Below are 18,349 nucleotides of genomic sequence, written 5' to 3' on the forward strand. Positions count from 1 at the left end.
TGTCATTATGGGTATGGATTGGCTCACGAGGATGCGGGCCGAGATTGATTATGAAGCTAGGTCGGTGACAATCCATGGACCTGAGGGCGAGACAGTTACTTTCCCAGTTCAGGTCAGTTATCCTTTTCGTCTTGGTTATTATACTTCTCTGTTGGAGAGTATTGCTGAATTGGTGTTTGAATGCACGCCTGTAGTTCAGGAGTTTGAAGATGTGTTCGAGTCGATTCTTAGATTACCTCCTCAGTGCGAGATTGATTTTACTATCGATCTCATGCCTGGTGCGGCGCCCATTTCTTTGCCCACCCATCGTATGCCTCCGAGTGAAATGGAGGAATTGAGGAAGCAGATAGATGGCTTATTGAATTTGGGCTTTATTCGGCCTAGTGTGTCTCCTTAGGGAGCATCTGTTCTGTTTGTTAAGAAGAAAGATGGTTCCTTGCGATTATGTATTGATTATCGTAGGTTGAATCAGGTAACTGTGAAGAATAAGTACCCTTTGCCCAGGATCGATGATTTATTTGATCAGTTGAAGGGGGCACGGTACTTTTCAAAGGTTGATCTGCAGTCAGGGTATCACTAGTTGCGCGTCAAGAATGAGAACATGCAGAAGACCTCCTTCAGGACTAGCTTTGGCCACTATGAGTTCCTTATGATGTCGTTCGGTCTTACGAATGCACTGGCCGTGTTCATGGATCTGATGAACAGGGTATTTCAGCCATTCTTGTTCCGATTCATCATTGTCTTTATCGATGACATTTTGATATATTCTGCGAGTCGGGAAGAGCACGAGGAGCACTTAAGAGCGGTCTTGGATACTCTTAAGAAGAATCAGCTTTTTGCGCAATTCAAGAAATACGATTTCTGGAAAGAGGAAGTCAAGTTCCTGGGACATGTGGTGTCCAAGGAAGGGATATCTGTCGATCTTGTTAAGGTAGCTACAGTTCAGGACTGGAAGCAGCCTGGTTCAGTTACTGAGGTGAGAAGCTTTTCGGGTCTAGCAGGCTATTATCGACGCTTCATACGAGACTTCTCAAAGATAGCCAGACCATTGTCTCAATTGACACGGAAAGATTTGAAGTTTGCTTGGAATGAGAGGGTGGAGATAACTTTTCAAGAGCTAAAGGATAAGTTGACATCCGCCCTTGTGATAGTATTGCCAGAGCAAGGGGTTAAGTATACGATATATACTGACACCTCTCGTATTGGCCTGGGTTGTGTCCTTATGCAGAAGGACAGGGTGATTGCTTATGCTTCGAGATAGTTGAGGAAACACGAAGAAAATTACCCTACACACGACCTGGAGTTGGCAGCTATCATTTTTGCATTAAAGCTCTGGAGACATTACCTCTACGGAGAGGAGTTCGAGCTCTTTTGCGACCACAAGAGCCTTAAGTACATCTTCACGTAGCGTGACTTGAATATGAGGCAACGCCGATGGATGGAAACATTGAAAGACTTTAAGTTCGATGTTTCTTACCATCCGGGCAAGGCGAACCTTGTGGCAGACGCGTTGAGTCACAAGAAGACTATAGAGTTTGTGGCTTCGCTAATGATAGCAGAATGGGACATGTTGGAGTTTGTGCGAAACTTTGAGCAGAAACTTACGGTGGAAGAGCCTCATGAGGTTATCGCACACATTCGTGTACAGCCTCTCATTGATGAGAGGATTGTTGCAGCTCAGGCAGATGATGAGCTTTTGGCGAAGATGAGAAAGCGGGTTGGTACAGATGAGCACTCCGAGTGGAGTGTTAGTTCAGATGGGGCCTACGATTTCATGGCCGGTTATGTGTCCTAGACATTCCTGACTTGAGACGGGAGGTTCTCGAGTCAGCCCATAATTCTAAACTTGTGATGCATCCTGGTAGCACGAAGATGTATCAAGATATGAGAAGATCTTATTGGTGGGACAACATGAAGGTTCACATTGCTGAGTTTGTATCTCGTTGTCTCATGTGCCAGCAGGTCAAGGCAAAGCATCGCCGACCTCTTGGGCTGCTTCAGCCCATGCCCATAGCAGAATGGAAGTGAGACTTCATCTCTATGGATTTTATTTCAAGGTTGCCGAGAATGAGGAAGGGACATGACTCTATTTGGGTGATCGTCAACCGATTGACAAAGTCGGCTCACTTCTTACCGATCAGAGTCACAAACTCTGCAGACGAGTTGGCTAGGTTGTACATCAAGGAGATTGTACATCTGCATGGAGTTCCCATGGAGATTGTGTCTGACAGAGATACACGTTTCACATCTATCTTCTGGACTCGTATCCAAGAAGCGATGGGTGTGAAATTGAGGTTTAGCACCGCGTTTCATCCGCAGACAGACGGGCAGACGGAACGTGTGAATCAGATTCTGGAAGACATGTTGCGAGCTTGTGTTTTGGATTTCAAGGACAGTTGGGATGATTGTCTCCAGTATACAGAGTTCGCGTATAATAACAGTTTCCAGGCGAGTATCGGCATGGCTCCCTACGAGGCATTGTATGGTCACCCGTGCAGAGCACCGCATTGCTGGGCAGAAGTTGGCGAGCGAGTTTGATTGGCTCGGAGTTGGTGCAGGCGACTTCAGAGAAAGTTGACATTATTCGACGTCGGCTTCTGACAGCCCAGAGCTGGCAGAAGAGTTACGCTGATATGAGGCGGCGACCGCTTGAGTTTGAGGTTGGAGACCATGTATTTCTTAAGGTTTCCCTTATGAAGGGAGTTCTACTGTTCGGTAAGAAGGAAAAGCTCACGCCGAGATTTATTGGTCCATTTCAAATTTTGGATCGAGTAGGAGCGGTAGTATACCGCCTTGCTTTGCCCACACCACTTGCGGGCGTGCATAACGTATTTCATGTTTCTATGCTGAAGAAGTACGTTCGTGATCCTTCGCATATTATCAGTTGGGAGCAGGTGTAGTTGAGCGAGGATGTCACATATGTACTGCGACCGACGCGTATTCTAAACAGGAAGGAGCAGGTATTGCATAGCAAGGTCATCCCTCTTGTGAAAGTACTATGGACACATCATAATGAAGAAGAGGCTACTTGGGAAATTGAAGCTGAGGTCAGAAAGAGCTACCCTCAGATCCTTGAGGAATATGAGAAGGTATGAATTTCGAGGACAAAATTTTTCTTTAAGGGGGGTAGATTGTAATGACCCGAAAAATTTTGTGCCAAGGCCCGAGTACTACCTTTATTTTTCTTAGAAGTTATTTATGGGTTCATTAGCGCTAAACTCGATTGCTTGTGAAATTAGCATCAATCACTTTAAATTTGATCTGCAGGACTCAAAACCTGTAGAATAGTTAGCGCTATGTTACTCTGAAATCTGGGATTCATCGCTAAGTCCAATTGCTCTTGTGAATTTTTAGAAGCTTTGGATCGGACCTGGACCGCGTTCCAAAGTCCGATAGCGATGATCTTAGACAGTTATGGTTACTATGTTGGACTTGGCCATCACCTCAAAAATCAAGTCTAGATGATGTCCTGGGTCGATTTGATTGAGTCCGAAGTAAAGAGTGTGAGAACGGTAAGAAATTAAATAAGATTTTATGAAATCTGAGTCATGTCGCTTGCGCGACGATTTTAAGCAATCTGACCGTTGGATTCTGACCCAATTTCACCCTCGGATCAGGGAAGATGGCCCAGGCATGTCTTAATGCTTGTGGACCTGATCGAGTTTCGGTGACCGTTGAATTGAGTGTGGTCCGCCACGGCTGATCTGTAAATTCGATCGGTACGAAAACTCAGCCTGACCCAGATTCATGGTCAGTGAGCTTAAGTCCGACCGTACGCGGAAAAAGGACCACCGGAAGTGTTCCGTTGGATCGAGAGAGGCTTGATTTGGTTATAACCTAAGTATACCTTGGCCCTGGGGCTATTTTCATCAATGTTAGGCCTATATAAAGACCTTAAAACCCTCACTCTCTTTTCCATACGAATTTCCTAACCCTAGCTAAGAAAGAGAGAGGAAAAGAGAGAGAAAGTAAGAGAGAAGTTGGTGAATCATCTTAAGATTCTTTCCTGTTACTCTTCATCCTTAAACCCTCACTTGTGAATCGTTATTCTGGCGATTCTAAGTTCCTTCTTAGGTAAGTTAATCTAACCATAATCTGTTTTAGAGCTTAAAATAGTTTATGTGTTGTTGTAGCTCATTTTTATTCTTGCCTTAGGTTATCTAGTCGCCGTTGACGAAGACATATCGTCTGAATCAGTTCGGTGTGCTATTTCTGGTTTAAGGTACGGACTATATTCGTATAGGTTATGGTTTTTAAGGCTTTCAATGTCAGATAATGGTTTATTCTTGTTATGGATGCAATTTCACATGCGAAATGCTATGTTTATTTTGCATTCCTGATATGTATGTGTTATATTGAGATTTGTGTATTCTATGTATATGTAGAAAGTACCGTATACGTATAAAATGTGAACATGTGTTTGCCATGATTATTTGTCGTGTATTTGTGCTAATTGTATGTGTGACAACTCCTTGGCAAAAAGAATTGTCCAAATGCGTGTATTCCAACATACGTCATGTATATTGCACTATGTAATCTAAGTGTTTGTAGAAATATCTGATTGGTCTAAAGTGTAATTTATTATCCTAATTGCGGGCGTTGAGGAGCGATTCTCAACTCTCCTATTGGTTTGATGTCTTCCTACATGCAAGTTACATTCCTTGTTGTTTAACTTCAAGTATTACTTATGTTTAAATCCATGTTAAGTTGACATTCTTCAAATGCTCACATACTATATGGTTTGAATTATTGTTCCATTACTATTCTAAATTTTTGATATGAATATCGGTTGTAATGGAATATGTTTAGGACTATGAATAGTCCAGGAAATCGGTAATCGGCCTTGAGTTCGTGGCTGAGGTTGCTTTCACCACAAAGGACGTGATTTGATGAACCCGAGTCGTATTAGAGTTGCCGACAATGGTTTGGCCACGCGGAGTGTTTGCGCACTCTATGTCGTTCAACCCAACGTGCACTCGTGCTAGTCGAGTTCGTCAAGTAACCCGATTGTCCGATGTATGTTCACCATATATGGACGCTATTGTTTGAATCTAGGGTACCAAACTTACCGATGAAATCCTGTTAACCATGGTACCTTGATCCACTAAGACTCATGAGCCAGACATGGTGGTATGGGACACCGTGGTCGAGCTGTCGGCCTATGCTGGGGTGACGAGCCTCCTCGTAGTGACCAGTGAGCACACCAGACTCGTGAGCCGATTATGATGGTATGGGACACTATATTCGTGCTGTCGGCCTACATTGATTAGTAACGAGCCCTTTGTAGTGACCTCGAGCATACCTTGATACTGCATTAGGGCGACGAGCCTTATAGTAGTAACGAAGGTATGATAGGCGTGCATTGATTGGTGACGAGCCCTTTGCAGCGACCTAAAACTATATGATCGTATGAGATTGCCTAGGACTGACGACCCTAGAATGAATCACTATGTGGAAATTGATATGAGGAAGGTACCTTAGTTTCCCAATCCTACTGTATGAAAAGGACTAATAACAACTTGGAAATCATGTTCATGCACCGCATTGCATGTGCCTGGAAGAGGTGGAGCACTTGAGGACGGTTGTCATGCGTAACGTAAGATGAAGACGCTGAGGGTGTACAGGCGAGGGCATGCATCATTCTACATACATCCTTGCACTAACAAGAGTAATTAGGACATGTTTGATTGTTCTGCTTTATCATTACTGCTTGATTGAATTGATAACATGTTAACCTTTGCTTTATTGTTCCACTGAGTTGATCACTCACTCCCACGTTCTGGGATGGTGTTTAAACACCCATCAGACTCTGTCTTAGATGCAGATGTTGATGCGACCCCTGAGGCAGAGCAGGAGTTCAAGGATGATGAGGCCGCATTTTCTTTTATGTAGTTCTCAGGCGGGTTCATGTGAGCCATGTCCTGATGCGCGGGAATTCTGGATTTTCTTTTGGAATAGATAATGTCATTTAATATTTGTATTTTTTTATAGTAGCACTTGTAAGTATGACCTGGCATGTATACGTATTTCAGGGACTTGCACATGTACACTTACGTTTCCTTAAGTCTTCCGCTTGCATTCTTCACTTATCCCTGAGTTATGTTTGCAGTTTGGCATAATCTATTCCATGTTTTATTTACTTTTAGAGACAACATACATCCATCATCAAATATATTTCATAAGTGATGTTTTGAAACTCGGGAGCTGAGTTATGCTCGACCCCCGAATTTCAGGGCATTACATTTTGGCACTACAAAATTTGACAATCAAAAGGAGCAAATAACCGTAGCACTTACAATCTCCCCCTTTGTCAAATTTGTGACAAAACACACTTCATTAAAAATAAGAGTAGCATTATATGTTCAATAAAGAATCATGCACCAGGTAAAGAGAAGCATTACATGCTCAATAAAGAATCATGCACTAGGTAAAGAGAAGCATTACATGCTCAATAAAGAATCATTCACTAGTTATAATAACCAGAACACACTATTAAAAAAAAAAAATTTGAATATCACAATCCATATCCATATCCATAAGAAATAAGAACAAACCATTCTCCCCCTTTTTTTCACAATAAGACAACGGAATAAGGGAGTAACCTAGTCAAGAAATGAAAGATAAAAGCAAGTAGAGTTCATTGAGCATTAATCATCATAAACCTAATACATAAACCAACATAACCATAGTTCAACCAAAGTCAGTCTCACAAACTGAAAGAAAAGAAGTATCATAAGAGTTATTACATGACACATAAGAAAAACACTTAATCAGATCTAGAAGATGGAGTAGGAATAGATGGATCAATTTGGTGTGAACCCTTGTTCAAGCACCTCATATATTTGGGTATATAAGAAAATTGAGAATCTTGGGTTACACGTATCTGAGCCACCTGTTCCTCAAGAGAACGCAACCTCTCATTAAAATCAGAAGGCTGATAGTTAGGGTCAACCTCAGAATCTGATTCAATCTCATTGAAGATATCATCCATATTTATATCATCTGGAGGAAGATCGCCAGCTTCTTCTTCATTCACTGCTTCAGCTCCACCACCACCCACATACACTTGGCTAAGTGCCAGTTCCAATTTCATCTTTTTTATATTTGAATTGTTAAAAATAAGGTAATGAATAGGAGCCTCTCCAACAGGCATAGCAACTAGTATATGAGTAGTTAACACAGTCATAAGGTATGCAAATGGAATATTACCGTGTCCAGGATGAAGATGAAATTGAATGATAGAGTGGCATATTAGAGAAGGAAGACAAAGATGCAAAATCCGAACCATAAAAGTGGTGAGTTCGGTTTTGTTACCTGAACACAGATACAGATTTGAAATAAAGATTCTGTGAAGAACCCTATATCTAGATAACAAGTAGTTAGAGGCAAGCGCATTCCCCTTATGAGTCCATTGCACATCTATGTTGCATAATGCTCAAGTAAGCATGCGTTTTTCTGATTTCGATGGTTTGTCAACTAGAGTGTGAATAGGAATACCCTCGTCATTAACAGGTATGTCCATTAGAGCCAAAATTAGATGACGATCTATTTCAAATGGACCTTCTCTAGTTGCATTTAAACATTAAATTCTCAGTCGAAAAATCAGAAATGCAAGAAAACATAGCCTGCGCAATAGATTGGTATGCTGGCCTACCTCAATATAGGATGTTTCCCAACCTACAGATTGGAGAAGTGGAAGGAGACCAAAAGGAGCAATATGTTCAATATGTACAGGTCGCTCAACAATAACATTGCGTAATCTTAAATCTCGCACATATGAGGGATCATCTTCGGGTGACTGAAGATGGTGCTTTGTTAAGGTGTTGATCTAGATGTAGAGGCACCACGAGAAGTTTTCTTTTTACCTCTAACATCCATTTATAACTCAGAAATGAAGGAATCAAGAGGTTGTAAAAGATGTAGAGTGGGTTTCTTAAAAACAAATTATAGAGAAGAAAACCCCAAAAACTTCAAGGGAACTTGAAATCAAGCACTCCAAGGAAGAAAATGAAGAGATTGGAGCTTGAATCTATAAGAAAAACTGAAATAATGCATTAACCTTGATGAATAATGAAGTTGGGTATGACTAGTCATGCTACGGCCCTTTGGAGAGCAAAGAGGAAATGAGGAAGAAAGAGTTTTTCCCCAAATTAAAGTGATCTAGCGCACTACACGACTAGTCGTGGGACGTCCTCGACCCGTCGTGCCACGACTGGTAGGGTACGTCCTCGATTGGTCGTGTAAACACAAAAACATGCATTTTTCTTATAATTTGAAATTTAATCAAATAAATTAACAAATATATATACCATAATACAGAAATGCATGATTAATCAATTTAAATTGCACATACCAAGATCAAATTTTAATTTATTGAACCTGCTTTTGTCGAGTGGTTTAGTGAAAATGTCAGCAAGTTGAGTCTTGGTTGGAATGTAATCCAAAGAGATTGTCTTTTCTTCCACTAATTCACAAATATAGTGATATCTAATGTCAATGTGCTTGGTTCGTAAATGCTGGATTAGATTTTTAGATATATTTATTGCACTGGAATTATCACAATATAAAACCATTGAATCTTGTGCAATCCCGTAATCGCTTAACATTCTATTCATCCATACAAGCTGAGTACATGCATTTCCAGCTGCGATGTATTCAGCCTCAGCAGTTGAGAGTGATATGGAACTTTGCTTCTTGCTAAACTAAGAAACTAAACAAATTCCAATATAGAAACAACCACCACTGGTTGATTTCCTATCATCGATATTACCAGCCCAATCAACATCTGTGTACCCAACCAACTGAACACTAGTATCATATGGATACTAGAGACCCAAATTAGCTGAACTTGCGACATATTGCATAATCCGCTTAACAGCAGTTAGATGAGACTCTTTAGGATCAGATTGGTATCTAGTGCAAATACCAACACCAATATCAGGTCTACTTGCAGTTAAATAAAGTAAACTGCCAATCATACTACGATATAATTTAGGATCCACACTTTTACCTGTAGAGTCTTTTGAGAGTCTTAATATTGTACTCATAGGAGTATCGAAATTTTTTCCATTCTTAAATCTGAACTTTTTTAATTAAGTTCAAGGCATATTTGGTTTGAGAAATAAAAATACCATCAGGTTGTTGCTTTACTTGCAAACTTATGAAATAATTCAATTCCCCAACCATGCTCATTTCGAACTTAGATTTCATTAAATCTGCAAATTCAACAGTCATGTTAGTACAGGTAGATCCATAAATAATATCATCAACATCAATCTGCACTATTAAGATATGATCGTTATGTTTCTTAATAAACAGAGTTTTATCAACACTTCCCATTAGAAAATTATGACTTAGTAGAAACTTAGTCAATTTTTCATACCATGCCCTGGGAGTTTGTTTCAAATCATAGAGAGCCTTTTTTAGGCGATAGACATGATCAACATTCTTAGGGTCTTCAAAACCAGTTGGTTGTTCAACATAAACTTCTTCATGCAGATCGCCATTTAAGAAAGCACTCTTTACATCCATTTGATAAATTTTAAATTTTCTAAAGCAAGCAATGGATATAAATAGTCTGATTGATTTAAGACGATCTACTAGGGCAAAGTTTTCATCATAATCAATGCCTTCAATTTAAGTATACCCTTGTACAACCAGTCTAGCCTTGTTTCGAATTGTATTACCAAGTTCATTAGACTTATTTTTAAAATTCCACTTAGTTCCAATAATATGTTTATCTTTAGGTCTATGAGCAAGATACCAAACATCATTTCTCACAAATTGGTTGAGCTCTTCTTGTATCGCAACAATCCAGTTTTTGTCAGTAAGAGCTTCTTTTACGTAAACCGGTTCTGTCTGAGATGTAAAGCACACGTAATTACATATATCTTCTAGTTGTCTACGACTGCGCACACCAGTGAGAGAGTTTCTGACAATTTGAGTGGTTGGATGATCTTTAATAGTCCTTAGTTCAGAGTTATTTTGATTTGATGAAGTACTAGTTTGTCAGTTAGAAGTACTTCATCATTATCTGAATTTGAGGCAGGCGTACTCAAGTGATCGTCAATGACCACATTGATGGATTCTTGAATAACACCAGTCCTCTTATTCAGTACTCGATACGCTCGACTGTGCAAAGAATATCCTAAAAAGATCCCTTCATCACTTTTAGTGTCAAACTTGCCCAGATTTTCACGGCCACGTAAAATATAGCACTTGCTGCCAAAAACTCGAAAGTATTTAACAATAGACTTCTTTTCAAACCACATTTCATAAGCAGTTTTATTATATGACTTACTTGTATAAACTCGGTTGATTATATAGCAGACAATATTTACAACTTCGGCCCAAAGATTTTTAGGGAGCTTCATGCTATTCAACATTACATTAGCCATTTCTTGAAGCACTCTATTTTTCCTTTCAACAACACCATTTTGTTATAGTGTTATGAGCATAAATAATTCATGTGATATTCCCTGATCGCAACAGAATTTCTCAAAACTGTTATTCTCAAATTCTGATCCATGATCACTACGGATCTTACAGACTTGAGAACTTTTTTTAGTTTAGATTTGTTTGAGAACTCTTTTTACTTCATTAAGAGTTTCTGACTTATCCTTTAAGAAATCTACTCAAGTGAATCTGGTAAAATCATCCACGATTACCAGTATGCATTTTTTACCACCTTGACTCTCTGTCCTAGTTGGTCCTATAAAATCCATGTGGAGAAGTTCGAGCGGTTTGGATGTGGCATTGGAGTTCACCTTTTTGTGAGTACTCCTAATTTGCTTGCTAATCTGACATTTGCCACAAATTTTGTCTATATTTTGTAATTTAGGTAGACCTCTTGTCAGTTCTCTTTTGCTCAATCTATACAAATTGCAGTAGTGTAAATGTCCAAGGCACTTATGCCATAACTCAGTCTCATCGGTATGGACTTTGTAACACATTTGATTAGATGAACTAGAATCACTTACAATATAGTAGTTTTCAAAAGTTCTGTGATTAGTTAATAATACAGAACCCTTTTTGTTTAAAATTTCACAACATTGATTAGTAAATTTTACGTTGTGGTTTTTATCGCATATTTGGGAAATGATTAACAAGTTATGTTTTAGACCTTCTACATATAAAACATTCTCAAATAAAGGGAGGTTAGAAAGTTGAACTGTACCTTGGCCAATAATCCTGCAGTTGCTATCATTACCAAATGTGACCGAACCATCAGCCATGTCTTTAAGATCGGTGATTAGACCTTTATCACCAGTCATATTGTGAGACCCGGATCGTAGCCCATACTATTCTGTATGCCTCCGCGGTCCTCCCAGTCGAATTCCGGCAACTCGCGATCTGTTATCGACGTTTACGCACGATCTTGAGTCGTGTCCCATATAACAGAGTCGGCTCGACTCAAGACTTATACCCTTGCGACTACGCCGTCGCCGCGGTTTTGACGGTGCGTATTACACGCTGAGGCGAAACCTGGGCCAGGAAATGTGGGCCCGCATTTGGTTCGAGAAAAATACCGCGCATTATAATTTTGAGAGAATCTTTATGAAATGTTTCATCAATCACCTCACTTGTCAAAAGTACACCCATCACTCAACCCATTACTCTTCCCATTCCCAAGTACAAAAAGCAACCCCAAAAAGTCAACTTTCCCATCACCTCACCATCCATCTCTTCCATCACTCACTTACATCACTCCTCTCTCTCTCACTTCACTCCATTCCAAGCAACCCATGAGAGCCAATGTCCACCTCCATGAGAGAAAGCTTGGTGTGGCCCACCTTCCTATCTCTCATCCCCACCCTCCAAAAGACAATCTTAACCGTTGAAGTTCGTCCTTTGGAGCTCTAGATCGCATTAGCGGAAGAAAGAAGAGGAGATCAAAGGTGGGTGTATTTTATCATTTGATTTGTGTGATGTTTATGATTTGAGAGCCCACATATAGTGGGACCCATCTTGATGTATGCCTTGTTTCAAAGGGGGACCATAGTGGCGGGGTCCCTCCCATCTCCATCGTCCTCTCTTTCTCTCTCTCTCTCTCTATCTCTCTTTTTTTTATTTGTTTGATGTGGCCCACCTATTATATGCATGCAAGGCTGATTTTGACCGTCCAGCCATTGGGCCAGCCCCGCTGCCCGATCTGGATGAAGGGAAATCACAAATATCAGCTTAGTCCCAAGTTGTGGGCCACGTGTCATGTGGGACCCACTAGATTAGTTGTGTCAGGTGGGGCCTGGAGTGACGTCACCAAATTCTGTGCCCCACTGTGATATATGTCTTTTATCCACCCCATTCATCCGTGGGACCCACCAGATGCATACCTTCTTTCAGCCGTCCATCTGCAACCGTGTAGATCAGCAGTACATCCAGACTACTGATCGTCTGGATGTGGCCAACAAGGTCAGCTTGACCGCCCAAGCTGGTGGGCCATACAGCACGTGGCCTCCTGATCATGATGCACGTGCCATATCCTCACCGCCCATTCGGGCCTGGCCTGGAAATGAAGAAGATTCAAATCTTAGGTGGAGTACACCACGTGGGCCCTGGTGTATCCTGGTGTATACGTTTCTCCACACTGTTTTTCTGTTTGGGGCGTGAGCCCACCCCACACGTGTGACACGTATGGAGGTGGGACCCACCTTGATGCTGGTGTTTTATATCCACCTCGTCCGTACCTAGACGGTGGTGTAGCCACCATGATATATATATATATATATATATGGGAAAAGGTACTATACGCTCGACCTTACCGTGGCACTCCGTAAGGTCGAGCGCTGTCGTAATGCTGGCCGTCGGATGCGGCAATTTTAAATCAACGGTGGGCGTCAAAACGGGATTCGAAGGAGGGAGACCGGTCGTTCCGGTTACCTTGAGGCCCTAGCCGTGCAACCATCACTTTCTCCCCCTCGTTACCTACCAGCAGTGGAAACCCCGTCCAACCCTCTCTGTCACCCTCAATACCAGCCCTATCTCTCCCTCAATCGCTGCCATGAGCGACGTCCGCGTGCAACCCTCTCTCTCCGACGATCCCCACCACCAGTAACGTTCGCCTCCACCTCTGATTCGTGGCCACTTGTTAGTTTAAACATCCAATCTCTCTCTCTCTCTCTCTCTCTCTCTCTCTCTCTCGCGGTACCACTAGCCTCGGCCGCCTCCACCTCTCTCTCCCTCCTCTCCCTCAATCGGTACCGCCAGCCGCGACCGCCTCCACCTCTCTCTCCCTCATACCCTACCACCACGCCGTGCAGCCTCAGATTACAGGTAAGACCCCTACCACCACGCTATGCAGCCTCGGATTGAGCCTTATAGGTAAGGCCCTTGTATTTTGGTTTTTTTTTTTTCCAGATTGAGATGCTCTGGATCATGTGTTTGATATATTTCTAGTGTTTGGACAATGACAATACACATGTTTTGGTGATTCCGCAATAATGCCGTCAAGCTTTTGTGACAAACGGAACTCTCCACAGCCATGGACCGGGGTTCCAAGTTCCATTAACATCAACAAGAATAATTTGTATGCAGGTTTTTTTTTTTTTTTTTTTTTCTGAATGTGGAGTGGCTGCATGTTTTCTCATAACCATCAATTTGCAATCATGAAGAATGTATATATAAATTTTTTCCTGAAATTTCACAAAAACATCATAAATCAGTAGATCAGGCCTCATCCATGTTTCAATTCATGTTTGGAGAGTAAGATTGCAAGTAATTTGGTAGAAATTTTGGAAAATTTGAAATTTCTCAAAATTTTCCTAAATCAGGCCACTTGCCCTCAAATCTCGAAATTGAAGGCTCAAAATCTTATTCTGGTTATTTGATGATCACACAATTATTGGATGTTTAAACTAACAAGTGGCCACGAATCAGAGGTTAGGTTATTCAACCAACCTGAATTTGGGATTGACTACGGGATAGTGGGTTCGATAATTTAGTCAGTTTAATTTGAGTTAATGTATGTCACATGTACAATTTGAGCATCTGCATATCAACTGTCATATTCTGCCATTGGATCAAATGACTCCACTACCTTCTCTCTCTCTCTCTGTTTTTTTTTTTTTTTTTAAATGCTTGAATGAGAGGCATGTGGAATCTATTTGGGTGACCATAGTTCCCAAGGGTGATGAGATGTGCTACAAAACAGTTCTCATCTGACTTGTGATTCTGGGTGGAAGAATTAAAAAAATGAAAAGAATGAAGAAGAGCAAATGCCCATTTAATGCAGGTTCTGTTTTCCATGCTGCCCAAACAACAGGTGTATTATGCTCCCAATGACAATTTGGGTCATACAGCCAAATTGTTAAGATAGAGGTTTGCTAGCCCCACATGTGGCAACCTGGCATTTGGGTTGGCTGCTTGAGGTATGAATGAAGTTTAGCCCAACATGTGACAACGTAGCATTTGGGTTGCCTGCTTGAGCTTTTTTTTTTTTTTAAAGATTATAAAAAGAGGCCAAGAGCCACATGCCTAAGGAAGTTTTATATGTTCTAAGGAAGTTTTATATGTCAGTGGCATCTCTCTCTCTCTCTCTCTCTCTCTCTCTCTCTCTCTCTCTCTCTCTCTCATGTTTCCACTAGTCTTATGTTTTGAAAACAGAATAGTTATTGCTTTCTCCTGATTAGTGATTAATTGGGCTGATTCAAGGGTTACTTCATCATTATGTTTCTACAATTAAATATTTTTTTTTTGCATGCTCATTGATTTCAATTCCTAAAATTATATAGAAGAGAGTAATTTAATACTTTTGTAGAATATGCCAATATGATTCACTAGATTAAGCTAAGGGTTGTTATTGTTTTTTTTTTTTTAATATATTTTTTCTTCTTCATTTATAAATAGTAATTTTTGTGCTCTCATATTTATTTCGTAGCTTTTGATTAACCGAATTTATGTTTACTTTGAACTTGTAGTTGGGGAAATGGAGTCACAACCTAATGCAGGTGTAGAAAATCATAATGGACACCAGACAAATCATAATGAAGAAACAATCTCACATCCATATGATTTCATTCCAGAAGCACCCAAGGAAGTGAAACCAATAGTTGGTATGGTGTTCATTTCTGAAAATGTTGCATATGATTTCTACAATGAATATGCTAGATGGTGTGGATTTAGTATACGAAAAGGTTCAACGCGGAATAGTATGAAAACAGGTGAAACAATTATGCGAAGTTTTATATGTTCTAAGGAAGGGTATCGACATCGCAAGCATATAGAAGCAACAGATCATAAAAAGAGACCAAGAGCCATGACAAGATGTGATTGCAAGGCAAAGATTGTAGTTCACAAGAATGGATCAGATAGATGGGAAGTTAAGACATTTGTGGAAGCACATAGTCACAATTTAATGAGTCCAAGCAAGGTTCATTATTTACGATCACATCGACATTTTACAGATTCTCACAAGGTTGTCATGGATAACATGAGAAAAGCAGGTATTGGCGCAGCTAAAGTGTTAAATTTTTTTACAAATGAAGCTGGAGGACCTGAGAAAATGGGTTTTATTGATGAAGATGCAAGAAATGCTCTAAAAATTCAAAGGCGTGACAAACATGGCAAAAGTGCTCAAGAGTTGCTTCTTTACTTTCAAAATAAACAGAGGAATGATGATAATTTTACTTATGCAATCCAAATTGACAATGAATGTAGATTGACATCTTGTTTTTGGGCAGATAATATTTCAAAAATAGACTATGAAGCTTTTGGTGACGTTGTATGTTTTGACACAACATACAAGACAAATGAATTTGATATGCCTTTTGGTCCATTTGTCGGAGTCAACCACCATAAGAAATCTATCTTGTTTGGTGCCGGGCTTCTGTTTGGTGAAACCATTGAAGATTTCGAATGGTTATTTCAATCATGGTTACAAGCTATGGGTGGGAAGCTTCCAAAGGCCATAATCACAGATCAGGATCCAGCAATTGCTGCTGCAATTGCAAATGTATTTCCGAATACCGAGCATAGGTTGTGCATGTGGCACATTGTTCAGAAGCTTCCAGAGAAGTTAGGTAAAGTAATTAATGAGAACCCATCATTCAACACTGATTGGAGAAATTGTGTATATATGTGCGATCAGGAAGCCGAATTTGATGCATTATGGTCGAAAATGATTGTAGATTATAATCTTGAAGAAAATAAATGGTTACAAGATTTGTACACGATACGTAAAATGTGGATTCCAGCTTATGTCAAGAAAACATTTTATGCAGGGATGTCAACGACACAACGGAGTGAAGGTATGAATGCCTTCTTTGATTATTTTGTAAGTCATAAGTCAACGTTATTAGAATTTGCAGAAGGATATGATCGCGCTTTACAAAAACGTCGGCATAATGAGTTGAAATCAGATTGTGACACTTTATATAGTATACCTGTAGCAATAACCTCGATTGATATTGAAATAGAGATGGCAAAAATTTATACAAGAGAAGTATTTTATGACTTTCAAGTAGAGGTGAAGGCAAGTGCTTTACTTGTTAATAAGTTGGTAGTAAGGGAAGGACCATTAAGTAAATATAATATATTCGACTATAGAAGGAATGATAAAATGTATACAATTATTTGGAACCATGATGAACGGTTCGGTTCTTGTACTTGTCAGAGCTTCGAATTTCGTGGGATTGTTTGCCGGCATTTATTAGTTGTGTTCAAGGAAGAATCCATCATAAAAATGCCTTTTCATTATATACTTAAAAGGTGGACACGAAATGCGAAAGAAAAAAATAAAAGTGACTCAACTCCTCTATCTTCAAACATTGATGAGTCAACCATCTTGGGGCGCAATAAAATGTCTCGTATGATGAACTATTTAATAAATGAAGGAACGAGGACTCCAAAAATAATGGAACCTGTGTTATCAGCTTGAGAAGATTTGGTTGCAAATGTTCGTCAAAAATGTGGAGTCGAAGAAGAAACCAGTCTTGACAAGAATGTTGAGTGTGGTGAAAGCAATCTATTATTCAATGCACATTCTAAGAACTCTTACGTAGTACTTGATCCGATGGTTGTTAGTACTAAAGGCCGAATGAGTAAAAGATTTAAATCTGGCAGGGAGGAGAATAGTAAGTTATGTCGTGGGTGTAACAAGTGGGTTATTGGGCATGATAAACGAAATTGTCCTATATATAACCAACTTGATAATGCATCTGAAGAAGCCAGGTATATATTTTTTTCTTGTATTTTTATTTGATTTCTTACATACATTGCATTATTTTAAACTACATTCATTATCTCCACAGTTATGGCAGTAACGTTGAAAGAGGAAAGGGAAAAGCAGTTGGTAGGCCAAGAGGAAAAAATATAGTACAGGGTCGTGGTAGGATGTTAAATCAAGGTAATTAAAAAATAACTATCAAGGCATTTATTAATGAATGCTTAATATATACTTTTGATTTTCACGTACTTATATAATCTCACATGATTAGATTGATCGGTACCAAAGGCATGGTGTCTTAAATGTCTACAAGCTTGCGCCATCGGCTACATGTACGAATTCTAACCCTTTTATTAAAACAATAACTTAAATATATGTTCTTTTCCTTTTGATAACTACATTTTTTTGGTTCTTTTCCTTTTCATGCATATAGTTAAGTTTCAATGGATGTATAATTGAAAATTTTTCTGGTCGTTTTGTATGCAGGAATAACTTGAAATTGTTTACTAAGAAGATACCTATTATAGATCACAGAAGATTGAAGCATCCACTACTCTTAATGTCGACGATGTGGATTGATTTCATTTTCATGGCAATAACGTGCATTTTTTATTTTTATTTTTTCGATTTTCATATTCTTATTATAAAATATTTGCGTGTATGTTTCAAGGACAGTGAAACATTCAACTATTGTTGATCGGTGTTTTAAGGTCGTTGAAATTTTGAATAACATTTTCTTTTTTCTAATAACATACATGGAAGTAAATAAGTGAGAAATATTAATTGACTTGGTATGATTGCAAGATTCTGTGCTTTCCCTTGTGTTTCATAGACTGGAACAATCCAATTTATGATTTTACAGTCAGTTGTACATATCCCTCCCTTGGGCTTTGTTCCCTCCAACATCATTGCACTTGCATCATAGAAAAAGCTATCATTCATAACCATACTCTAATGGAACTTATCCCCACGGCCCATTGAAGCCATTGAATATCTTCTGGGTTTCATCCAACCCACCATAGAAATAGCTGTCATTCACCCCCGTCTGTTCACCTCCACCATATTGTAGACCATTCTCCTTGCTGTAGCTGATCTGGCTGCAACTCCCATCAGAAGAGCTACAGCTATTCTCCCCTCCAAGCATGTAAGCTCCATCTTTCATTTGATATGAATGGTGTGGATGATGGT

General features: G+C 39.7%; 1 protein-coding gene and 1 long non-coding RNA gene across 2 annotated transcripts; both read left to right on the top strand.

Annotated features, from left to right (window-relative positions):
- Positions 1 to 13,188: 13,188 nt before the first annotated feature.
- On the top strand, positions 13,189 to 16,242 carry LOC131238884 (protein FAR1-RELATED SEQUENCE 5-like). Its single transcript, XM_058236472.1, has 3 exons — positions 13,189 to 13,320; positions 14,916 to 16,107; positions 16,218 to 16,242. The coding sequence occupies exons 2-3, from the start codon at positions 14,924 to 14,926 to the stop codon at positions 16,240 to 16,242; spliced, it is 1,209 nt and encodes a 402-aa protein (XP_058092455.1). The 5' UTR covers positions 13,189 to 13,320; positions 14,916 to 14,923.
- A 711-nt stretch (positions 16,243 to 16,953) lies between these two features.
- LOC131238499 (uncharacterized) lies at positions 16,954 to 18,014 on the top strand. Its single transcript, XR_009167872.1, has 3 exons — positions 16,954 to 17,341; positions 17,433 to 17,493; positions 17,648 to 18,014. It is a non-coding gene; the product is annotated as an uncharacterized LOC131238499 (long non-coding RNA).
- The last annotated feature ends 335 nt before the right edge of the window (positions 18,015 to 18,349 follow it).

Source organism: Magnolia sinica, chromosome 3, assembly GCF_029962835.1.
Source record: "Magnolia sinica isolate HGM2019 chromosome 3, MsV1, whole genome shotgun sequence".
NCBI classification, from domain to species: domain Eukaryota; kingdom Viridiplantae; phylum Streptophyta; class Magnoliopsida; order Magnoliales; family Magnoliaceae; genus Magnolia; species Magnolia sinica.